The sequence below is a fragment of the Saccopteryx leptura genome, chromosome 2, assembly GCF_036850995.1.
Source record: "Saccopteryx leptura isolate mSacLep1 chromosome 2, mSacLep1_pri_phased_curated, whole genome shotgun sequence".
Taxonomy (NCBI): domain Eukaryota; kingdom Metazoa; phylum Chordata; class Mammalia; order Chiroptera; family Emballonuridae; genus Saccopteryx; species Saccopteryx leptura.
In genome coordinates this window covers 360,745,873-360,771,203 of record NC_089504.1, presented here as the reverse complement: position 1 = coordinate 360,771,203, position 25,331 = coordinate 360,745,873, and the positions used below count along the sequence as shown (strand labels likewise).

Sequence of the window (25,331 nt, the reverse complement as noted above, 5' to 3'; positions counted from 1 at the left end):
GAGACGGTGTCAGAGTCACGAGTGGGGAGGGGACAGTGACACTTGAAGGTGAGCTGCAGGAGGGCCCTCTGGGGCAGTACCTCCCAGCGGAGGGGAGGGTCGGGAAAAGAGGGAAGAACCTGCTGTGTTGGAACTGCCCTCTTCCTTCTTGCCCCGCCCTCTCTCGTCCCCACTCCCGAGTGGCTTCCACACCACCCGGCCTGAAGGGGGCCGTGTGGGGACACACACCGCCCGGCCTGAAGGGGGCCCTGTGGGGACACACACCGCCCGGCCTGAAGGGGGCCGCGTGGGGACACACACCGCCCGGCCTGAAGGGGGCCCTGTGGGGACACACGCCGCCCGGCCTGAAGGGGGCCCTGTGGGGACACACGCCGCCCGGCCTGAAGGGGGCCCTGTGGGGACACACACCGCCCGGCCTGAAGGGGGCCGCGTGGGGACACACACCGCCCGGCCTGAAGGGGGCCGCGTGGGGACACACACCGCCCGGCCTGAAGGGGGCCGCGTGGGGACACACACCGCCCGGCCTGAAGGGGGCCGCGTGGGGACACACACCGCCCGGCCTGAAGGGGGCCCTGTGGGGACACACACCGCCCGGCCTGAAGGGGGCCGCGTGGGGACACACGCCGCCCGGCCTGAAGGGGGCCCTGTGGGGACACACGCCGCCCGGCCTGAAGGGGACCCTGTGGGGACACACGCCGCCCGGCCTGAAGGGGGCCCTGTGGGGACACACGCCGCCCGGCCTGAAGGGGGCCGCGTGGGGACACACGCCGCCCGGCCTGAAGGGGGCCCTGTGGGGACACACGCCGCCCGGCCTGAAGGGGGCCCTGTGGGGACACACGCCGCCCGGCCTGAAGGGGGCCCTGTGGGGACACACGCCGCCCGGCCTGAAGGGGGCCCTGTGGGGACACACGCCGCCCGGCCTGAAGGGGGCCGTGTGGGGACACACGCCGCCCGGCCTGAAGGGGGCCGTGTGGGGACACACGCCGCCCGGCCTGAAGGGGGCCCTGTGGGGACACACGCCGCCCGGCCTGAAGGGGGCCGCGTGGGGACACACGCCGCCCGGCCTGAAGGGGGCCCTGTGGGGACACACGCCGCCCGGCCTGAAGGGGGCCCTGTGGGGACACACACTGCCCGGCCTGGTTGGCGTCCCCTCTCTCCTGCTCGCCCTGCTTCTGTTCCGCCTGCCTCTCCATCGCACAGGCCTGTCTGGGGTCCTCTCTTCCTTCTGTGCCCATTCAGCCCTCCTGTCCTCTGCGCTCTCTCCACAGTCACCCCCTTCGTTTCAGTTAATGTCCCCCAAGTCGGCTGCAGCTGCCGAAAGCTGTGCGGAGCTGTGGACCCCGCATCCCGAGCTGGCTGGTCCTGGTGCCTCCGTCTGGATGATCCTCAATTTACATAAAACCTCTGTCAGAAGAACTCATTGTGTTTTCCCCGCCAAATTTACTTGGGTGTCCCCAGTGTTCGTGGAGGGAAACACCATCAGTCACTCTCAAACTCTGGGCTAACCTCCCTCTTCCACCCCCTGTGTCCAGTCTGTCTCCCAAACACCTGGCAGAATCCTCTCTATCCCCAGGGCCCCTCGGTGAGGTCAGCATCCCAAACACCTGGCAGAATCCTTCTCTCTATCCCCAGGGCCCCTCGGTGAGGTCAGCATCCCAAACACCTGGCAGAATCCTCTCTATCCCCAGGGCCCCTCGGTGAGGTCGGCAGCTTCCTCAGGGGTCTCCCTGCCTTCAGACTTGTCCTGCTCCAGCCCAGCCTCCGTCGTCCGGCCAGGTCACCCCCTGCCCCCACCCCGGCCCTGGCCCCGGCCCTGACGCGGTACCTGCTCCCATCCCACAGCAAGACGAAACTCGCAGTCCGCTGCCGGCATGTGCCCCCTGGCAAGTCCAACCCCTCTCCCAGCCTCACCCACACCCTGGACTCTCAGCCTCCACCCCAGACCCAGCTCAGTATGTCTTACGATGTCACGTTTCTGTCTCTTTCCTGTGCTCCTTCTTCAGCCTGGGCTGTTCTGATCCTCTTCTTCACCTGGCTGGCTCCTGGCTGAAGCATCACCTCTTCCGGGAAGTCTCCCTGGAAGCAGCTTGTAACGACCTCCTTGGCACAGGCGCTGTGGACTCCTTCTGCTTTCCGTTTGGTGCTTCCTCCATGGAAGAGCTCTGTGGTAGTCAGTGCCTGTCAAATGAGTGGGTGGTGGCACTTTGTCCTTGCAACGACTCTGCTCCCGTCTTACAGGTGAAGAAATTGAGACTCGGAAGTGCTTAGCGACTTGGCCAAGGTTCGGGGCCGTCGTGCACAGAGGGAAAGTGAAGCCAGGGCGACGTCTGCTTCGACCCCCACCTTCCTCCTGCTCCCAGGCCTCATGCTCCTTCCTCCTTCAGAAAACAGAAGCAGCATTGGCCTCGCTGAGCCATGCTGAGGACAAAGTGGGAAGAGCTATCCCACGATTCCTTGTGGGTTCAGGAGAGTGGGTCCCAAAGAACCCAATGCCAGAGCAAGTGTCCTGAGCCCGAGGCCTCCTCCTGCCCATGGGCTGGCACAAGTGCCCAGAGATGCTGAGGACCAACCTCCAGCTGGGTGATCAGCAGCCCGCTCTGTAGACGCCGTGAGAGACGGTTCTGAGCAGAGAGCTTGGTCCCCTTGGACTCCCCACTGTCCTCCCTCTCACTTCCCCAACTTCCTCCTCAAGTAATGGCCTGTCTACCCTCGGACATCACTACTGCGAGAGAGCCGACGGCCTCTCCAGGCCCACAGGCACCCGTGCAGTGTGTCAGCCACGGGGCTGGCTGCTGGTCCCTGGGCGGAGAGGGGGCAGGACTGGGCTCGAACCTGTATCTGTTAACCCTGATGTCAAAGCCCCTCTATGGAAGAGGGAGCAGGACTGGGCTTGAACCTGTATTAACCCTGATGTCAAAGCCCCTTCTATGGAAGAGGGGGCAGGACTGGGCTCGAACCTGTATCTGTTAACCCTGATGTCAAAGCCCCTTCTATGGAAGAGGGGGCAGGGCTGGGCTTGAACCTGTATCTGTTAACCCTGATGTCAAAGCCCCTCTCTGGAGGCCCGGGGTGCTCCAGAAAGCTAGTTTGCACGTGGCCATAAAGGGAAAGCCCAGTCTTTCCACGTGATAGATGATGCTGTCCAATGTGGTAGCCACATCTGACTGCTTCTATTCAAATTAAATGAACAAACTAAATATTCAACTAGTCAGTGACAGCAGCCACATTCCACAGTCATGTGTGCCCAGCTCCTGCCATATTGGCCAGCGCAGATGATAGAGCATTTCTGTCACCAGAACCAATTCTACTGGACCGTGCTGGTCATCCTGACACAGCTGAGAACCCACACAGGCATGGGGCTCTGTAGACCGATTCCACTCCTATGCGGTACATATCCTATACATAGCTTCCACACTGTACTGCCACTGCCTTCCTGCCTTTGGAACAATGTCAATAAGCAATAGCATCCAGTTCAGGAATTACCAAGTCTGGCCCGCTGTTTGATTTTGTCAGTAAAGTTTTATTGGAACAAAGCCATTTATTTATGTATTGTCTTGGGCTCTGCGGCTATCATGGCAGAAATGAATGGTTGTCACAGGATGACCCCACAAAGTCTAATGTGTTTATTATCTGGCCCATTACAGAACGAATTTGAGGGTCTCTAGTCTAGTTTACATTGTTTTGTTTTCAGCGTATATAGTCTTAAATACTTGCTGTCTGTTATGTGATACCAACCTTCCACTGATAGTGACAATAATTAATTGAAGTAAAGAAAAAAAAACCCATTTAGAGAAAAAAAAAGTTAACAAAATATTAATATTATCATATTAACAAGTTAATAGCATCTATAATAGCAGGGCAGCTGTGGCATTCTGGGGGTAGTGCACACAGGACGAGGTTTGCTGGACGCCGGATTATGAGACTAGGGAAAGTCCAGAGGTTCGAGAAGGAGACACGAGAGAGAGAGCAGCTTCTCTGAGATGAGAGCCCGGGACCGTCTGCGGCCCTGAGGAAAGCTGCTGCATCTCCCTCTGCGCTGAGCACCTGGCGTGGCCGCGGCGATAAGACCACCCCGTGATCCATCACCCCTCAGGGGCGCACACTGTGTCCCTGGGACGGAGGCAAACGTGAACCCAGTCCATCTAGGAGACACGGAGAACCGGGTAGACACTTCCTGACTTCGGCCTGGAGTTGCCTTCCGGTCCACGCCCAGTTCAGCACCGAGAGAGGCCCGAGGTCCCCTCTCTCCCGGTGGCACCCCCTCTGTCACCCCAGCCTTGTCATCTCTGGGACCAGCCTTATTGAAGGCAGGCAGCTCAGGTCCTCGGGTCTCCAGAGCAGAGCATCTACAAGACACAGCCAGCTTCTCTTGCTTAATGCTGACCAATTCTTAAGCACATTTCAAAATCTCTTTATGTCAGGGAAGACATGAAAAAAAAAAGTCTCTTTATGCCTTTCACATGAAACCTCCAGTCCCCCCCCCCCAGAAAGAGTAGGGCAGGAGTGGGAGGAGGATGAACACCATCCCCTCCCACACGAGCTGAACCCCTATGTCCCAGACACCAGGCAGGGCTGGCCCGGCATTTGAGAGTCAGAAAGTAAGGCCCCTGGGTCCAGTGTGTCTAGTCCCCGGACACTGCCAATCCACCGGATGGCACCCTGCCTGACTCGTCCTCTGCCTTGCCACTTGGCTGGCCCCAGCGATGCCCGGTCCCGTGAACGGTGATGTCAGGCTGTTTTGGTCAGGATGGTTGCTGAGCCATGAAACAGTTAAGAAACATCCTGCCCCACTGGTTGCCAGGCTCATAAAGGTACGTCCACGTGTTCTTCCTTGTGGCTCCAGACAGACGGCTGGGCTCGCTCATTCGCTCACACCCAGTGGAGAGAGAAGGCAGCCTGCCACCCGCCCTGCCCTCCGGACTCACCCTCCCATGCAAATCACCTCTGGGAGTGCAGCCAGGCTCCTCAGGCAGCCGACTCGGGGCCATGCTCCTGGGGAGGCCCTGGGGAGGCTGTGACCCCGGGCGGTGCGCCCTCTTCCTCGTCCTGTCCCTGCTGCTCGACGCCCTGGGCTTGGTGCTTCTGCTTTTGGGCATCTTTGCCTCGCTCAGTTATTGGGACTTCTTGGTCTACTCGGGGTCCCTGATCCTGGCTTTCAGCCTCCTGTTCTGGATCATCTGGTACTCCCTCAATATCCAGCTGCCGCTGGAAAGACTGGACTTGTAGTTCGGCCATGGGCAGAGGAGGAGGGGCGCGGGCTTCCCGTGGGCCTGGGGCCGTGGGCCGTCGGGGGACCAGGGACATGCTGCCAGTCCCACCCGGAGCGCCCTGCCAGGACCAGGTGAGTGCACGCAGGAGACCTGGGAGGAGTGGGCGGGAGGCTCAGGACCAGGTGAGTGCACGCAGGAGACCTGGGAGGAGTGGGCGGGAGGCTCAGGTGAGCCGGCAGCTGGGACAGGTGCAGGAAGGGGGGTCTTCCGAGGCTAAATGGGCAAGCAGCCGGGAGACCACGCCTGGCAGGGGTCTGGCAACCTGGGTCCCAGCTGAGCAGAGGAACAGGGGGCAGGTGTTTTCTCCCCCGAGGACCCTTCATGGAACCCAGACGGGGGGTCTTCACAGCCCTCTCCACTCGTGATACGCTGTAAAGGCTCTGCCCTGCAGGGCAGGGAGGGAGATGCAGAGAGCCCGTCTCGGCGGGTCTGTCGGGGAGCATCCCTGCTGCGGAGAAAAGCCTTTAGCTCTGGGAGAGGCGGGGAAGTTCCCCCACAGAGGCCTGTGCCCCTGCGTGGACGTGGGCAGGGCTGCAGCGGGAGGAAGCAGGGCAGAAACGCCCAGAGGGTCTGGACCTGCCCGCACGTCCACTCTTGGTGCTCTTGCCGGAGCCAGCCTGGAAGAGCCCAGAATCCGGAGCCCAGGGCTGACCGCTTCTCACCGATCGAGCCACACACTTCAGCCAGACCAGTGGCCGGTTGACTGCGTGTAACCCCGACGGTGGCAGATCACTGTAAGATTTTTTTTTTTTTCACGTGGACGCAGAACCTAAAAAACAGAGCTGGTCTGTCTCAAAACCACGCGTGAGAGAAAGGGCAGCTACTCCCAGGGCCCGAAACCAAAGTCCTGGTTGGTCTGAGGTCGTTATCCGCCCCACCCCAGGTGGGCAAGGACCTGCCCTCGGGCGGGCGCAGCTGGGCACTCCCTCCTGAGCTGTGGATAGAAGAGCAAAGGTCACTGCTGGGTTGGAAGGAGTGAACAATCGCCGCCATGTCTTTTCCGGGGAATTTCATCTGACCCTCAGAACTGAGAGGCGGGAGCCACTGTTGGAAGAGGTTTCGGAAGCGTGGGGTGCAGCCGCCCCTGGCAGATGAGACACCACGGGGCCTGGGCCCTGCTCTGAGCAGCCCAGACGACCCCAAACAGGCTGTGTGATGCCCTGAGCCTCGGCACTCTTATCTGTGAAATGAGCACAACATTATCTGCTCTCGCTGTTTGCAAGGATCCAAAATAGGTAAGACAGGACCAGGCTCTGCAAAGCAATGCAGCTTTTAACCCACGTCAAATCTTAGCAAACCTATGGGGTGAATAAACTCACCCAGAGTCCCAACTGAGGAGTAGCTGGGCGTACCTCAGAGTGGTGGTGGTGAGGGTCACTCCGTGGCTAGCATGATGAAACATCAAAACAAGAAGGGACCCTTAATTTGTTCATCATTCCAAGGAGGTGCCAGGCACTGCGCAAGGCACGAGGGGTGTTGTGACGAATCAGACACACACAGATCTCTGCCCGAGGGGAGCCTCCCATCAGGTGAGACACGGACATCAACCAAGTACTCTCACCAACGACACAGTCACAGTCAGGGGAGGTCTAGGCAGGCAAGGAACACCTGTCTATTGGGAATGTTCAGTAGAAAAACGGAGCCAGAAGGTGGAGTCTCCCAGGGAGAGTTGATGGCTTGAGCAAAGGTCCTGGGTTAGCAAGAAAGAAAGACAGCAAGAAGCTTGAAGGGCAGAGGGCAAGTTCAAGAGAGGGTCCGGGCCCTGCTGCAGGCCGATGCTGGGTCAGGCGGAGCCTTGAAGGGCCTCTTCAGCATCCTGGCCAGTGTTCTAAGAACAACAAGAAGCTATTAGAGATGTTCGCAGGATGATGGCAAGCATGATGATTACCAGTTCAAGCTCACGTGGGGAGCTAAGTCACCCGTTGCAACAAAAAGGGGTCCGAGTGTGGGGCTCCTTGTTCTGCACAACCTTCTCTCTTTGAGAAGACGAGAAAGTTCAACAGCCCAGTGGTGAAGAGCATGAGCCAGAACCCAAAGTGTCTGGTTCCAATCCAGTTTGGTTCCTGACTCGTCAGGTGACCTGAGGCGAGTTACGTCACCTCTCCACGCCCTAGTGTCCAATTCTGCGAGGCGGAGATGGTGCTAATAATAGCTCCCGTTTCAGAGAGGGTGTTAATTAATATTAATAATAGCATGTAACTCGTGAGCACGTTGCCCGCAGCACTACGCCCGTGATTCAATAAACCCTGGTCACCATGCAGGGAGCTGGCGCGTTATCACAGAGGGGTGAGACCTTCTTCCGAGACTGACACCCCTGCAGCATTCAGATCGCTCTCAGGACAGGGCGGCGTGAACATTTTTCAGCAGATACCAGAATGAGGGCAGCCCCAGGACGCCGGGCTCTTGTCTAAGCTCAAAGGGGCTTCCGGAGTTGTGGGACCCGCGGTGTCCTGCATGGAAGACAGTCACGCAAATATCACTTACACCTGTTCTGTCCCCAAACTCCGTGTTCCACGGTACCCTTAAAGCCAGCTGGCCCACATTCATCTATCTCGCTTCCCTCCGCCCTCCATTCCTTGCCATGTCTGGGGCTGGCTAAGAGTGACAGGTTAATGTGAGCTGGGACCTGCTCTTCCCACCCAAGAGCCTGCCCGCTTATGGGAATCGCCCACCATCCCTTGCAGGACGCTGGACAAGTCATTTTACTTCCTTTTAAAATAGGAGATTTGGTCCTCAGAAGAGGTTTCTTTTTCTTTTTCTTTTTTATTTATTTGTTTATTTTTTTGTATTTTTCTGAAGTTGGAAATGGGGAGGCAGTCAGGCAGACTCCCGCATGCGCCCAACCGGGATCCACCCAGCATGCCCACCAGGGGGCGATGCTCTGCCCATCTGGGGCGTTGCTCTGCCACAACCAGAACCATTCTAGCGCCTGAGGCAGAGGCCACAGAGCCATCCTCAGCGCCTGGGCAAACTTTGCTCCAGTGGAGCCTCGGCTGCAGGAGGGGTAGAGAGAGACAGAGAGGAAGGAGAAGGGGAGAGGTGGAGAAGCAGATGGGCGCCTCTCCTGTGTGCCCTGGCCGGGAATCGAACCCGGGACTCCTGCATGCCAGGCCGATGCTCTACCGCTGAGCCAACCGGCCAGGGCCTTCTTTTTTTATTATTTTATTTAGAAAATTAAATTAAAAGGGGTGACATAGATCAATAAGAGTACATAGGTTTCAGGTAAGCATCTCTGTAGCATTTGAACTGTTGATTGTGTTGGGTGCCCATCACCCAGAGTCAAATCATCTTCGGTCACCATATGTTTGTCTCTCTTTACTCCCCTCCTCCCACCCCTTCCCCTTGGTAACCAGCCACTTCCCTTTTCTCTACGTCCAGAGGGTGCAGACTGTGCTCTGCGCAGGCCGGTCAGAGAGCTGCACTGGAGAGTGGGCGGGCAGGAAACCCAGCACCCCGCCCACCCCGCACACCCCACGGCTCAGACAGGCACCCCACATGCACGCGCTGTGTTTGTCCCGGTTCTTATCTATGTAACTTTTGGATAAGGCTTCATGCGGACCCAGGTTCTGACGCTGAAAGATGTTTCTGATAACGGCTCGTCTCCATCTCTTGCACTGTGACCTGCGGCCTGAGCATAATCTCTGACCGACCGTGTCCCTGGTTTACGGGCTGTTGGTACCTGGCTCCGCAGGCTCTCGGGTCTGGGGAGGAGGAGAAGGAAGGAGGGCTGGCTCCTGGGATTCAGAGCCTCGTGCTGCCATTCCGAGCTCACCGCCCAGAGTCTCAGAGTCGGGTTCATGAGGGCAGCCCTACCTACCCGCCCGACCCCAGAGATACGCAGGTCTCATCCCTGGCATGAGGTCTGGGACAGGCACACACGTGAGGACAGGGCAGGGCCTGGTCCCCGTGTCCCTCAGCCTGCAGCTTGCAGGGTTCCCTGGAGTCTGCCTGACTACTCAACCCTGGAGGAACCCCTCAGGCGTTTCAGGGATGAGTGGCTTGTTTTCACAGCCCGACTGTATGCCAAGCAAGATACGGTGCCATCTGATTGTATCGCTGGGGCACTGTACTTTCCGAAGCTTTGTTTGGTCTGCGTTCCCTTGTTGGGCATGTCTTGTACAGTCAGGCGGGGACTCGTGTTCTTTCGTAAGAGGGTACAAAGTTACACTCCCCCCACAACTGCGTGCATGCTCACCATACACATATGTCAACACTCCCTCCACACACACACCTCCCCTCGTGTGCACATACTCTCCCTCATATATGCCTCATCAACACACACACTCCCACAAACACACACACCCCGCACGCACACTTACCTGTCCCATTGCCCACACACATCCACTCCCTGTGCACAGATCCACCGTGCCTGCCCACCCACGTCCTCCTCACCCCCACCTTACATACACACCAGCACCCCACCCACGCAGCACACCCCCCCGCCCACACAGACACGCCCACATACCCCCCACAAACACCACTCCCCAGCAACCCAAGCCAAGAGGCAGGAGGGCTCACAGCCCCGAGCCCTGGAACGCGGGGCTCATTCCTCGGCACCGGCTCTCTCCCACGCAGACACTCCCACGCAGACACTCCCACGCAGACACTCCCACGCAGAGACTCCCCGCTCCGCCCACATGACAACCGGGAGGCTGCCAAGTCAGTTCGGAGCAGAGCCAGGTGGAAAGACCTGCACTTTGGGGGGGGGGGCACAGAAGGCCAAACATTTCTCCCCAGAGGAACTTACAATCTAGAAGGAGAGAAAAAAAAAAAAGGTATGCAATGCCTCCTAAAAGTACCCGGAACGTGGAGCGTGTGTGCGGTGAGACAAGCACAGTCTTGCCCGGGCTCCGAGAGAGCCGGGGAAGGCAGAGACCTCTCTCGCTGGGGGCGGGGAAGGGCAGCGAGCTGTGGCACCAGCTAGGCGGCTCAGGGTCTTGAGCAGGGGTCCCCAAACTACGGCCCGCGGGCCGCATGCGGCCCCCTGAGGCCATTTATCCGGCCCCCATCGCACTTCTGGAAGGGGCACCTCTTTCATTGGTGGTCAGTGAGAGGAGCATAGTTCCCATTGAAATACTGGTCAGTTTGTTGATTTAAATTTACTTGTTCTTTATTTTAAATATTGTATTTGTTCCCTTTTTGTTTTTTTACTTTAATATAAGATATGTGCAGCGTGCATAGGGATTTGTTCATAGTTTTTTTTTATAGTCCGGCCCTCCAACGGTCTGAGGGACAGTGAACTGGCCCCCTGTGTAAAAAGTTTGGGGACCCCTGGTCTTGAGAGACAGAGGAGAAGGTGGGAGGCGGAGATGGCATTGGAAGAGCCAGAAGGAAGGGCTGCAGAACAGAAAGAATTCTAGTGTGCTGGAAAGAGTGAGCGGGGATCCCCTCGTTGAGTAGCTGGGGTTAGAGGGGTCTGCTGGAGGACTTTGCTGGGTATCCTGGCACTTGGAGAGCGAGGAGGAGGCTTCAGAACCCGTGGGGAGTAGACAGCACCACGGCGAGACTTGAGGAAGAGGAACCAGGCATCCCATGCAGATGGGGTTGAGAGGAGAGGCGGAGAAAGGGGACCTTTCAGAAAGCTCGGGCGGCGGGACATGAGAGCAGGGACGGGAATGATGACCACAGGAAGGAGAGGAGAGGGACGGAGACAGCGTGAGGAGAGACAGACAGGCCCAGCCGCGGGCCCGCAGACTAGGGAGGGCCAGGGAAGGCACAGCATTGGTTCAGATGACGCGTCTTCCTTGGCTCAGGCGGAGCTGGAGGCGGAAATGGTATTTTTGAACAGAACTACCCAATTGGCAATGAATGTACAGATTTTTAAACCCAGAGGGAGATCAGGCGCGGAGGTGGACGCAGGGGCCGCTGGCCTGAACGTGGGCGAGATTGCGGAGGGTAGGAAGGCCGAGAGAAACGGGAAGAAAGCGGGGTGTGCGGGCGTGGGGAACGGAAGGAAGGAAGGTAGACGGAGGAACCCCGAGATTCACTCAGAGAGGCGCACTATCCCAGCGCACACTATCAACAACACTGCGAAGAAAGCAGCTGCTATCATTCCCCTTCTACAGGCAAGCGTATCAATGAGCGTAGAGGCTAAATAAGTTGTCCAGCGTAATGGGACTTCTGAATGATAGAGCCAGACAGGAGGATGGGTGTGTCTGACCTGCTGTTCACACGTCTTCCGCTAGGCTCAGAGGCCCGCGGGCCCACGCTGGCTCCTCTGTTCTGGTAAGCGGGGTGTTTATTGGAACGCCGTCAGGATCTTTGCTCGTGAACGGATGCTTTCTGCTATGATGATGGAGTTGAAGAAATGCAGTGCAGACCCTTTGGCCAGCAATGCCTAAAATACTGACTGTCTGGCCTTTTACAGAAACCGCTGGCTGCCCGGAACTAGCCCTGGTTACTTTCCACAGGAGCTGAGGTCAGAACCCCGAGCCATGTTTGCTCCTGGAAAATGGGAGCAGGGAGGTAGACTGGGGAGCCCAAAGACGAGCTCCCAGAAATAATAAGGGAGCGACACCAGGCAGGTGGCAAAGAGGATGAAGAAAGACGTGATATCAACAGTTTTAGGACTGACCATCCAACGCCTCAGAGCTCTCAAGAGGGTTGTGTCCTGGGGAGAGGTGATTGGCCTTCACAATGAGTCTTTATCAGCAAGTGGTGGGGACAGAAATGAAACCAGTGGCCCTGGCCAGTTGGTTCAGTGTAGGGTGTCGGCCTGGCATGTGGATGTCCTGGGTTCGATTCCCAGTCAGAGCATACAAGAGAAACAACCATCTGCTTCTCTACCCTTCCTGTTTACCCTTCTCTTTCTCTCTCTCTCTCTCCTCCTCCCACAGCCATGGTTCAATTGATTCAAGCACATCAGCCCTGGGTGTTAAGGATGGCTCCATGGAGTCTCCATCTCAGGTGCTAAAAATAGCTCAGTTGTAAGCATGGCCCCAGATGGGCAGAGCATCAGCCCCAGACTCTGTCTCTGTAGCTCCCCTCCTCTCACTTAAAAAGAAGAAAAAGAAAAAAGAAAAAAAAAAAGAAATGAAACCAGTACCACTTGCAGAGCAGCAGCTAGGATGTGGAAAGACTGAGTACAAACTAGTCTTCGCTGTATTTGGAGATAAAGCGGCAGGGGTCAGGCTGCGACGGCAGGGGTCAGGCTGCGACGGCAGGGGTCAGGCTGCGACGGCAGAGCCGGTGGGCAGTATGATTTTTCCAGAGGAGCAGATACGGGGAAGTGAGCGGGATGGTGGGTGGAGGGGAGGAGCCAGTAGAGGGGGAGAGAGGACAATGGAGGTACAAACAAAAGCAGGCGGAGGTCTGGCCGTGTCCCGGGTAGAGGTGGGGGGTGGAGTCCGGAGCCCAGAGAGAGAGATGAGCTTTGCCTGAAAGGACAGGGGGACAGAGGGAACTCGGTTTGATGACTACCTCCATAATTTATTGGGCCAAACGTTTACTTCATTTTCATGGTCTCATTTGACACTCACAACCCTTGAGGCAGGAACTCAAACCTCCATTACCCAGGTGGGAAACTGAGTCTTGAGGCGGTCTCGTGACCAGCCCATGGCCACGGCGCTGCGCAGGGCAGCTCCAGAGTTGACACCTTTGTCCAGCTGACTCCACGGACCACGCTTAGTTCACCGCATGCGGGCCTGAAATGGTGTATCCAAGTCAGTTCAGCTTCACTTTATTCAACACAGGTCCCTTCCAATGGAGAAGCAGCAAAGCAAGAAGATGCCCCTCTTGGCAGCCCATCACACAGCGGCGCCCAGGAGGGACCAGCGGCTGTGAGGTGGACACTTTCAGAGCAGCCACCGGGACGCCCACGAACGGCCGTGAACGCCAGGCTTCTGCACGACTCCTGCCTCCGTCCAGACTCCAGCGCCCCGGGGCCACACGACTGACTGACGTCACTGCTTTTGCCCCGCTGTGGGGGGGGGGGGTTGCTGAGAAGCCTCACCATTCCCACACTGGGGCTTCTATAGCAGCGACCCTGCTGTGGGCTTGGACACCAGCAGAGACGCCCCGCCCCCTGCTGCTCCTCTTGCCGATGACGCCTGTTCAGAACTAACAGCTGGAATGGGGCGCAGGAGTCCGTCTGGAGCCTCCTGCGAGCATGCGCTGCTCTGGGTAATCGCCGCTGTCCTCTTCGGCTCTTTGAGCAGACGGTGTGAGCTCCGGGAAGGCTGCACCTCGTCCGTCTCTTGGGACCAGCCGGCTGGCACATGGTAGCAGGTTGCACGACACGTTGGTTTCGAAAGCAAGTGGACGGCCAGTGCTGTGAGCGGGAGGCCACCCTCCTCCGTGCTGGACGCTCACAGGGCCCTGCCCGCTGGCACAGGCTGGCCCCGCGGCTGGCTCATATGGAGCTTTTAGTCAACTGGACATTTTTCTGATAAGCAAGTGAGGCCTCTATACCGTGCTGCCCACGTATCATTTATTTATTGAACCTAAGAGCAGGACTTTATTTTTATCTTAGTCCGGTGTTGTCTGGTCAGGTGCGGCCAGACTGCACTGCACAGCGACTGGAGGGTCGACCTCCGGAGGCTCATCAGGGGTGTTTCTGCCCGTCGCCTGTGCGTGGCCCACCCCACTTATTTATGGTCCCCTGGCTTCATGCTGTGATTTTTATTTATAGTTCACCCTTGAAAGTGGATGTGTTTCTTATAAGCTGCCTTGGGTCTTTGATGGTATGAGGTGGTTACCCAAATAAAGGAGTGGATATGGCCTTTTGCTAAAACACGCCATTTTCACGTGGTTTCCGAGCCGGCATGGTCCTCATGACAGTTCTCAGACTCCCAGTGTTACCTCCCTCTTTCCAATAGTTTCACCTGCCCCTGTGCGAATCTCGGAATTCTGCACTCGGTCCAGCACCTACTGGGAAGAAGGCGTGGAGCCAGGTGTGATGGCGACGGCACACAGGTTATCCTGACACCAGGGAATCTTCTGGAAGTGCTTGGCTCAGCCACCCAGAATTAGGCTGGTCTCGAAACCTGAAGAGTTATCATGTAAGAACATTCTAGGCCCTGCCTGGTTGGCCCAGTGGTAGAGCATTCACCCAGGGTATGGATGTCCCGGGTTTAATTCCCAGTCAAGGCACATAGGAGAAGTGACCATCTGCTTCTCCACCCCTTGCCCTCCCCCTTCTCTCTCTCTCTCTTCCCCTTCTGCAGCCATGGCTCGATTAGTTTGAGCATATCAGCCCCAGGTGCTGAGGATAGCTCCATGGAGCCTCCATCTCAGGCACTAATAATAGCTTGGTTGTGAGCATGGCCGGAGATGGGCAGAGCATTGGCCCCATTTGGGGGTTACTGGGTGGATCCTGGTCAGGGTGCATGCGGGAGTCTATCTCTCTATCTCCCCTCCTCTCACTTGGAAAAGAAGAAAAGAAAAAGAAAAAGAAAGAATATTCTAGATAAGACATTAAGAAGAAGAAAGATTCTCTTCCTCCTCAGAACCTTTCTTGACCAGCGTTACTTATTAGTATCCCCAGGTAAACACTTCTTTGTGTTTCTGACCTGACTGTACGCAGTGAGGACAGTGTTTCCTCTTATTGTCAGTCCTAACATTCGCACAGAAGGAAAAGTTCCATGCAACCCCACTCGTTCTGAACAATCCCTCAGGAAGACAGTGTTGGAGGACACATGCCTTCCTTTTACGAGACCAACCCAGTTGTCTTTTTTTTTTAATTCTGGAAATGAAACAGGTTTCCATTCCTTTGCCCAGGGACCACATGCAATAGCTGACTTTCATTTTACAGCCATCTCATTGTTCCAAAATAGGCAAACCCTGGAAAACTAGGCTTGCACTCCGGGTGCTTACGCTCCCCTCCGGGAGGCTGCGGGACTGAGACGCACTGAGCAACAGCTGCAGGCTCTGAGCTCACACTTCAGACCCACCCCAGGGGACTTCTCACGTTACTCGCATCTCCCGCTCTCCTTCCTTCACCTGACCGTTGACGTGTGGTTTAAGAGCAGGTCAGGTGGTTCTCCATCGAGCGCCCGTGTTCAGCTCCTGCTGTCTCCTGAATCCCAGGGCACGCTTCTGCAGAACGGCCTCTGCTGGCTGCTGTGGAGGGTGGGTGGAGGGTAACGCTGGGATAATGGAGGCAGGAGGTGAACTCAGTGCAAGTCCAGCTGATTACTTCCTGGCCCTGCCTTTAGTCCCCTGGAAGGAAAGAGAGGCCCACACAAGAGGGCTTCCTGGGACTGACCTTCCACCGTCTGGAAACCCCGATGAAGGGCTAGCGCTGGGAGGACGTACCTACCTCGGTGACGCAGGTGGGGAGTGGGGCCATCCTTCCGGGACGAGGCTGGGTCTGCCACTGGGGAGCTGTCAGAACAATGCCCGGGGACCCCTGGTGGCACAGAACGAGGGGCCAAAAGCACTGAACTCCACCTCAGAGGTCATGAGAGCAGCGCTACTCAAGCTGTACACAGATCAACCAGGAATCTCGTTCAATGCCGATACTAATGCGGTGAGTGTGGGGAGGGGCCTGAGACCCGGCATTTCTAATGAGCTCCTAGGCCAGCAGTTGTCAACCTGTGGGTCGCGACCCCGGCGGGGGTCGAACGATCAAAACAAAATATTTCCGATGGCTTTAGGCGCCCCCTGTGTTTTGGTCGTTCGACCCCCCCCCCCCCGGGGTCACGACCCACAGGTTGACAACCGCTGTCCTAGGCCATGGCACTGCTCCGAGTCTCTGGGACACCCAAGGATCTTGAGCAACCCTGCGACTTTGGAGACTGGGAAACCGAAGCCAGCAGATGCAGTGAGCTTTTCAAGTTCAACCAACTGAAAAGCAGCAGGTCCGGGACTGCGGCCCAGGTCTCCCGGCTCCGGGTCTGCAGGCTGCCAGTCAAGTCCTCTGCCCCGCCCCTAAACTGCAGGCTGGCTTCTCCAGAGCCCTGCTGGGCCTCAGGCAGGGCAAGCCGGGTAGGGGTGGACGGAGGTGATGCGTGCTGGGTCATCAGGTGAGTCACGGACCACTGTGCCTCAGGCCTCAGCCTGGCTGTGCCCCGTGCCCTGCACGCTGTATGCGTCACAGCAGATACCAGAGCCCTGAGTGCAGGAGCCCCATCACGGGGCCACGGCAGGGTGGAGAGGGAGGAGGGAACGGGACGCGCCCATTTCCACTGAGCAGGGCCACATGGAGCTGGGCTAGAGCTGATTTGGACTGGTCTTCCCAGCAGGTTCTCCCAAGGGGCTGGGCCTGGGGAACCCCCTACCACTCTCCAAGGCCCTCTCTACAACCCTCTCATCCCATCGGCTTCCTTGGAGGGCATTTGGGCTTTGTCAGTGCCCAGAACACAGTCAGCTCTGCCACTTATAGGTTAAGTGACCTTCTAGGTGATCCTTGCCAATCAGAGATTAATGATAAGGACATCACAATCACAAGGATCAATTATGATTTGTGATGACCCCCCCCCCCCACACACACACACACTGCCTCCTAACAGGGCAGGTTTCTTAGAGCATACTGTTTCTCCTTTGTAGAAATCAAAATATAGAGATATACACATTAGGTGACCTCTTCAGACTTTTAATGATTCCAGGACCATAAGGACTTATGTCATATAAAGCCATTGGAAGTCAATCAAGCCTGCCACTATTAAATCTCCATTCCACACCACCTCATTCCCACCGTCTACCTCCGAGATGACCCGCAAACCCAGAGGAAAATGGGCACGTGAGGGGAAGGCTGGGTCCACCCAGGCTCCGCAGCCCCCTCCCAATCAGTATCTAAACCCCCTAGGATTCAGCTTGTTCCTCGGTGAAGTTCCAGTGTTGCAGGGAAAGAGGAGCCTCTCCCAGCTGGATCACAAGCTGGGTCTGCCACTGCTGAGGCTGGCTCAGAAACTCATTTGCATGAAGGACCCAAGAGCCTGCTGGGTAAAGAAATCTAACAATAAGGGAAAAAGGAGTCAGATAATTTGGGCCTGGTAACGGAGAAATAAACAATAAGCTCAGCTTCCTTCATTTTATAGCTATTTCTTCTTGTTCTCAAGGAAGAAAGACCATAAGAAAAATTAGACAGTTTTTTTGGGAAATAACTTGATGTGGTATTTGGGGTCCATGTCTCATCTCAGCACTTGGAAGCACCTAGCATGATCTTGATTATGTTCATTCCTAGTAGACAAAATGATATCTGGAGATAATATCAGAGTAATGGCAGTGTGAGAGATACCCTTAATCTCTCCCTGGGCTCCAAGGAAGAGAGAAAACCAGGCCTCTGGGGTTTTGTCAGCTGGGGTTTTGGAGAAGGGAGAAACCAGAAATGACTGGGTCTCCTTCTGCCAGGAGGAGTGGAGAGATTGGGGGTGGGAGGACAGAAGGAGAGGTAGTTGCAGCAGAACAAGAGGTCACTCCCAGGGATAGACCTATCTTGGGCCAGAAAACTAATCTCAACAAATCCAAGAAGATTGAAATTATACTAAGCATATTCTTGGACCATAAGTCTTTGAAATTAAAATTCAACTACAAAGAGGAAGTAAAGAAACCAAAAAAAATGAGAAAATTAAACAACATACTTTTAAAAACCAACTGGGTCAAAGAAGAAATAACAGCAGAGATCGAAAGATACATACAGAGAAATGAGAATGACAACACAACTTATCAAAACTTCTGGAATGCAGCAAAAACAGCAGTAAGAAGGGAATTTATATCATTTCAGGTTTATATCAAGAAACAAGAGAGGTCCCAAGTAAACAACCTAACATCACATCTGAAAGAACTAGAAAAAGAAGAACAAAGTCAGCAAAAGAAAGGAAATAGTAAAAAATTAGAGCAGCACTAAATGAAATAGAAAACAAAAACACTATAGAAAAAGTTAATAGAACAAAGAGCTGATTCTTTAAAAAGATCAGTAAAATAGACAAACCCATGGCTACACTCACTAAGAAAAAAAGAGAAAGGACTCATATAAAGAGAATCCTACATGAAAAAGGAGAAATTACCACAGACATCATAGATATACAAAGGGTCATACTAGAATACTATGAAAGGTTATATGCCACCAAATTCAATAATCTAGAAGAAATGGATAACTTCCTAGAACTGTACAATCTTCCTAGACTGAGTCACAAAGAAGAGGAAAACAGAAACAGACCCATGAGCAGGGAGGAAGGGAGGAAATAGAAACAACTATCAAAAATCTCCCCCAAAACAAAAGTCCAGGACCATATGGCTACATTAGTGAATTCTACCAAACATCCAAAGAAGATTTGGTACTTACCCTTCTCAACGTATTCTAAAAAATTGAAGAAGAGGCAATATTCAATACTCCCTAACACATTTTATGAAGCCAACATAACAATGCAGCATTATTCGCAGTGGTCAAGATGTGGAAACAACCAAAGTGTCCCCTAATAGAGGATTGGATAAAGAAGAGGTGGTACATATATACAATGGAATACTACTCAGCCATAAGAAATGATGACATATTGCCATTTATGACACCATGGATGGACCTTGAGACCATTATGCTGAGTGAAATAAGTAAATCAGAAAAAGCTAAGAGCTATATGATTTCACACATAGGTGGGACATACAACTGAGACTCATGGACACAGATAAAGTGAAGTGGTTTCCAGGGGTGGAGGCTAGCGGAGAAGGCAGTCAAGAGGGACCAATCAATATCTGGTGACGGGAAATGACCTGACTTTGGGTGATGGGCACACAACACAACCAACCATGCAAATGCTATAGGAATGTATTCCTGAAAACCTGTGTACTCTTATTGATCAATGTCACCCCATTAGATATAATCTTATAAATAAAAAATAATAATATCTGGCAGAAAAGGGGCTGGAATGGTAAGTGACTCCTTGCCAGGGATATTTGTGTGAAAGGTTCAGATGGTTAGAAACCAAGCACAGTTCTATCTGCTTTTATCGAGGGAAAGAGGGGAGCAGAAGTGTCACTCAGAGTGTGGCAGTGACTGGCAGAAAGGACACCCCGAGCAGCGAGAGTGGCCCCTCAAGCTCTTTCCACACTCAGTGACGCAGCCGCCAGCCGCCACGGCCCTGAGCCGTCTGTGAGCATCTGGGCTTTACCGGCTTCATTGCATGTGTTCATTCGCAAGACGTGTCCTAAAGGACCAGAAAAGCCATCCGAGCTCAGAAGGGCCTCACGTTGAGCATAAAAGCCAATGCCGTTAGGTGTTGCCATTGTTCGAGCATTGCATTTTGGGTCTGGGAACACTAAAACATTTTTTCCATATAAATTAGTGGTAATTGCTTCTTGACTCTGTGACATTTGGGGTTCTGAAGGGTTGGACAGGAACACTGTACATTCAGAGAGCGGGGGAAGCCTGTATCAGCCTGGGAACCCACGGTTTCAGTGGACGAGAGAGAGACGAGAGGGCTGTACATAGCCAAGGACTAAACATGGGTGGTCAGGTGGCAGCTGCCTCCGACCTCACGGCAGCGACACATCCTCATTCTTTCCTCGATTCCTTTATTCAACAAATATTCATCTCTGGCCGCAGTCCCCCCTGGATCTGCCCCTCCGGAGAGATCCTTTAGTATTTGAGGTTGGAAATTTTTAGGGCAGGGCCACGGGTCTGTAACTAGGCCCACACAATGAGAGGCTGTGAGGGCGGGGCCCAGCAGTGGAATTCAGCAAGCCCTCCAGGGCACCCTGATGCGGGCACATCTGAGTCTTAGAACCACTGGGAAGGATCTTTGAAGCCGAACTTGTGCTCGGAGGCCGCCCTCGGGGTGTCCCCATCTCTCCCCCTCTCTCCCAGGGCACGGGAGAGCAAACCTTGCCCACCATGGCATGGAGTCCTGGCCAGCTGCCCTTGCCCCGGGCGGCTCTGTCAGCTGTGGGGAACTCTGAGTCCTGGCCAGCCTGTCCTGTCCCGAACGGCCTGCAGTTAGTGTCCCTTGCCAGCCAGGGGCTACGTTGGTTTTCCCACCTGTCTCACCTGCATTTCAGTTTTCAAGAAGATCAGACTTGCCATTGCTTGGGAAGGAAGTCCAGTCGGGAGTGGGGGGCTGTTGGAACTGGTGCAGGACAAGGGAGGGAGGGGCCCGGGGAACATGGGGCAGAAGGCTGAGGGAGGGACGTAGAGGGGGAGACACGGTGAGGGGGACAGAAACACCACAGAACAGAGAAACCGAGGCGGGAGCCCATGGGGGAAGAATGTACTTGTCAGCGTGTGGTCCCTGGACCAGCAATAGCAGCGGCAGCGCTTGAGACCGTGCTAAACGCGAAAATCTGTGGTCTCATCCCAGAGCTTCTGAACCAGGAACTCTGGGAGTTGGGCCCATTCGTCCGTGTTTTTAAAAAGTTCCCACAAGTGATTCTGATGTACACTACAGTTTCGGAACCGCTGGGCTGAAAAGTTCTATTATTTTAAGCAGGCAGGCTGACCCTTGATCCTGGGTTTTTTCCGATGCTTTTGAATTTCTGCCTTGGGCACGGGACCTGGAAAGGAGAGACTGGGGTCTTCCTAATGTGACTCTCACACAGACCCCCGCGTGCTCTAGAATGAATGAATGTCTTCCTGAATCCGCAGGGACGGGACGGAGGAAGAAGTGGCTGTAATGTCTGCTTTCTCCTCCATCGCTCCCCGTGAACCGCTGCCCCCCCAACCCCCCGCTGCTGGCCGTGCCCGATGGTGCAGCCTTCCGAGGGGAGCGTTGTGGGGCTTGGAAGAGCCCCAAGGAGCCGCCGCCATGCGTCACTTCCTGAGTCAGCACCAAGATGCTCCTTTGTCACCTCTCTACCAAATACCCTTTCTCTGGGAACACGTCTCTGCCAAAGAGACGAATCATTAAGGAATAATTAATTCATTTCCCCATGACTTATTCATCAAACGTCCATAACTGGGGATGCAAAAAGCAGAAAACAGATGTATTCTGATCTCCATTAGAGTTTCTGAAACATTTAAAACCAGCCATTACGACCGCGATACACCCCAGAGGACGTGGGGGGGGGGGGCAAGGAACCGAGACTCTGGGCCTCGGCCGCCCGTGTGAACAGAGGTCATGGGAGAAAACAGAAAAACCAAGAACCAAATGCTTGAAGGCTCTTGCCACCCTCTCCTGATGCTCAGCCCGCTCAGGGCTTGGCCCCTTCCACAAACTCCACCCTCCGTCTGCCCCCGGGACTCCCAAAGGCATCACACAGCGTCCCCAACTAAAGCAGGTGAGGCGCGAGGGCCAGCCTCTGTGACTTCTGCTCCTCCGAGCTCCTGCATCCGGAGCGTCTGTTCCTCTCCGACACCGCCTCACCCACACACACTCCATCTCTTGCTAGAGACCTACATTTCAGACTCAGCTGAGGTCCAGAGACCCCTGGACTAGAAGTCAAACATGAGTTCCTGTTTTAACTGTGCAACTTCTCGACCAAATGACTTGGTCAGTCCATCTCCCTGAAGACTCCAAGGTCATCTGTAAAATGGGCTCTGATGCCCATCGAGTGAGACAGCGCACGCCATCACAGCCAGCACGGACCGAGTGCTAGGCGCTACGTGGTTTATCCTCTTCGGTGTTTCTTCTAACCCTGCGAGGTGGTTACGCTATCTGACCCAGAGAGGTTGACACCAAGATTCCAGTTAGTGACAAGCAGATGTCAGGCTGGAACCAAGCCATCCGAGAGCAGAGCACTTTGAACTTTGAGATCGATAGAGCTCACTGCAGGTGCCGTCGGAAGGTGGAAGGCAGTTGAAAGGCAGTGCTTGGAAACTCGTGGTTAGTGTACCGCGCTAACAGAGATATTTTTTTTCCTCTCTCTCTCTCTAGATCCCAGTATTCCTGGTAGGATCATCCGCATTTTAACGTGAGCTCTGCCAAGTGAGTCTTACACAGTCCAAAGTTTGAGACCCTCTGAATGAAAAGTAAATCATAACATTCCACTCTGGCCAAGATGGGGGAACAGACACTGGAGGTACCCGCCCCTCTGAAACAACCACAAACAAAGAAAACATAGGAAATGACCATGTATAGGACAGTCGGCATCAGTGATGAAAGGCAGTAACGTCTCATCTATAGTCCACGACTCTGTATGTGGGCCATGGTGCAGAGAGAGAGGAATGCAAGGGAAGGCTGTCAGACTCCTGGAGTGGAGGCGCTGAAGGCAAGAATCCAAGGAGAACAAAACAGCTCGAGTGCAAAGAACAAGACCTCAGAGAGGAGAGAGTTGCACAGAGAGATCTGCAGAGGGTTCCAATCGGTTTTTCAGCAGAACACTAAATGGCCTGTGAGTGTGTGAAAAATCTACCCAAGGCTGGGGACGGCGGCGGGGGTGGGGAGTGTTGGGATGATCAAAGGAAATGAAGAGGGTATCATGCAAGGTCTTCAGCAAGGTCTTCAGCAGGGTTATCGTATACAGAAATCGAGGGCTAGAGGAGAGCTACCGTATTTCCCCATGTATAAGACGCACCTTAATTTGGGGGCCCAAAATTTGGGGGGGAAAATGTATTGCATAAAATTATTGAGCTCAACTTTTATTCATCATAAAATTCATACAACTCTTCATCACTGTCAAATGCAAGTAAAGAGACTACGACCACTGTATAAGATGCACCCAGTTTTCACACCAAAAAAATTTTTTTAAAAGGTGTGTCTTATACATGGGGATATACGGTAATTCTCACAGGGTCAAAACCTTCTAAGGGGCTAAGATGAGATTCAAACCCTGTCATCCAAAAGTCTTTTTGCGTCTGCTTCTCTGGGTGTCAAAGCAGAAGAATTAAGAGGTCCGTGGCTCCTAAACACTCTCCTCGCCTTCGGCCAATCCACAGCTTATTCGTCCTCTTCCCCAAAGAATTTACCTTATGTCCTCGTTCTTCTAACCTACATTTCTGCTGACACGACGCTGTGTTCTCTGCTTCTCTGATTTCCCCCCATTTCCCCTTAGAAATGTTCAAAGCCAGTTACAAAATGGTCACGTTATGTTGCCGACAGCCATGCTGGGTGTATTTATAGAATTCCATCCTAGGAATGTTTTCCTTTTATTTAAAAAAACAAACAAACAAACAAAAACATGTTCATGACATCCATGTCATGTGAGCAGCCATATATTTGGTCAGGTCTCAGAAAAGTGGGAAAACACACAGAGAAACTACAACCTGGAAAGGGGGTTGGGGACCCAAATGACAAATGCAACATATTATAGTATTTGAATCCAGAACATATAAAGAATTCTCATAATTCAACAATAAGAAAATAAAAACAATTTAAAAACGGCCAAAAGAGCTTAATCAACATTTCACTGAGAGTATGTTCAACATCCTTAACCATTAGGGAAGTACTTTAAGCACTCTGAGAGACTACTACACACTGACTAGAATGTGGCCAAAATAATAAAATACCGACAATATCAAGTGTTGGAAAAGATGTTGAGCAACTGGAACGCTCACTCCTTGCTGGTGGAAATGGAAAATAGAACAGCTGCTCTTTAAAAAACGGTTTGACAACTTCTTATGAAGTTCAACATACACGTACCGGGGGCCCCAGGAATCCCACTCCCGCATGTGTACTTTAGGAAAATGAAAAACTTATCTTCACACAGAAGCACAAATGTTTGTAGCAGCTCTATTCGTAATTGCCAAAAATGGGAACAACCCAACAGCCCTTCCGCGGTGAGTCACTAGGCCAGTGGCGGTGTACTCACGCAAGGCAACATGACTCAGCGATGAAAAGAAACATGCCATGGATACAACATGACTCAGCAATGAAAAGAAACGTGCCGTGGACACAGCTTAGCTGAACCTGCAAGGCACTAAGAGGAGTGAAAGAGGTCGGTGCCAAAGGTTACGCAGTGTAGGACAATAGAGCGTGCTTGGAAAGACAACGTGACGGTGATGGAGAGAGATCCATGCTTACCAGGGGTCAGGATTGGGGCGAGGGTGTGATTACAAAGGGATAGCACAGGGAGGTGTTTGAGGTGGTGAAACTGCTCTGTATCTGGATTGTGGCATTGGCTCAACCAATCTTTATGTGGGTTAAAATTTTGGAACTGCACATCCCCCCCTCCAAAAAAACGTCAACTTTATGTATGTTAATTTATAAAATTAAATTAAATTAAAATTTCAAGTTCTTTAAAATTTCTCTTTCCAAATTCTGCAAAAGGGTCTATACAGGTGGGTCAACTTCTCTGAAATCTCTCCCATCTATTCACACAACCCGGGTGTTTCTACACCCCTCCCACCTTTCACGCCCAATTTCCCTATCCAACCCTGGGGGGGGGGGGAGGGAGTGTGGGCCCCCTAGTCCTCCTCCTGTTCCTCATTCTTTCATATGAGCAGAAGACGTGCTCAATATCAAATGCGAGGGTGAGCAAAGGTGGGTTTACCGTTGTTCGTATGGAAAAAGAAACGCAGGTTATGAATATAATAATAACACGAGAACAAACTCCATGTTTCACTGACTCACAGCTGTAACCCTACTTTTGCCCACCCCCTTATCTGTTCAAGTTCCCAGTTTCCAGTCACTTCGGCATCCCGAAGCTTTCCCCAGGTGGACATCCTGGAACAGGTTACTGCCCGCGGACTCCCTTCTTTCCCTTTGCCTCCCAGTCTGCATTGCAAAGCTCAGAAAAAAAGATAGCCTTTTAGAAAGGCAGGACCTGCCACGACAGTGGTCCCCACTGGGCTCAGCCCGCACCCCCTTCAAATGACAGGATGAAGGCAGAGTCTGGGAATCGCCCTTCACGTTGCCAACACGCATGCATTCAAACGAGTCCTTCAAAATAGCCAGGCCGGGAGGATGCAAGCTGGATAAAGCCATGCAGCTGCGTGGCCCGGGGCATTTCCAGAATTGGTTAATAGCCTCAGAGGCAGGAGGTGCTGCACGTGCATGCCAATAATAACAAGGAAGATTCAAACCCTTCACAAGGTGGTCCTCGGGTTACGACACAGTTCCGTTCCTACGACAGTGATGTAACCCCAATTTCGGTGTCAGTCGAAACACACCCTCTAGCCTAAGTCACTTACCTATCCTAACACAGCTGTAACATCATCATTCTAGAACGTAAAAACACAACCGAGCCACAGGAAAAGAATATGGCGTATTCTTTCGCCAGGCGCAACCAGACTAGTTTGCCCGCGTAGTCTGTAAG

At 53.8% G+C, this 25,331-nt stretch overlaps 1 protein-coding gene across 1 annotated transcript; it reads left to right on the top strand.

The window, feature by feature from the left end:
* The first annotated feature begins 3,661 nt into the window (after nt 1–3,661).
* TMEM238L (transmembrane protein 238 like) lies at nt 3,662–14,198 on the top strand. Its single transcript, XM_066364894.1, has 2 exons — nt 3,662–5,341; nt 12,962–14,198. Exon 1 carries the CDS (start codon nt 4,987–4,989, stop codon nt 5,224–5,226), a length of 240 nt encoding a protein of 79 aa, XP_066220991.1. The 5' UTR covers nt 3,662–4,986; the 3' UTR covers nt 5,227–5,341; nt 12,962–14,198.
* The last annotated feature ends 11,133 nt before the right edge of the window (nt 14,199–25,331 follow it).

Coding starts and splice junctions, on each gene's coding strand:
- TMEM238L (XM_066364894.1), top strand. CDS start 4,987: ATGCTCCTGGGGAGGCCCTGGGGAGGCTGTGACCCCGGGCGGTGCGCC.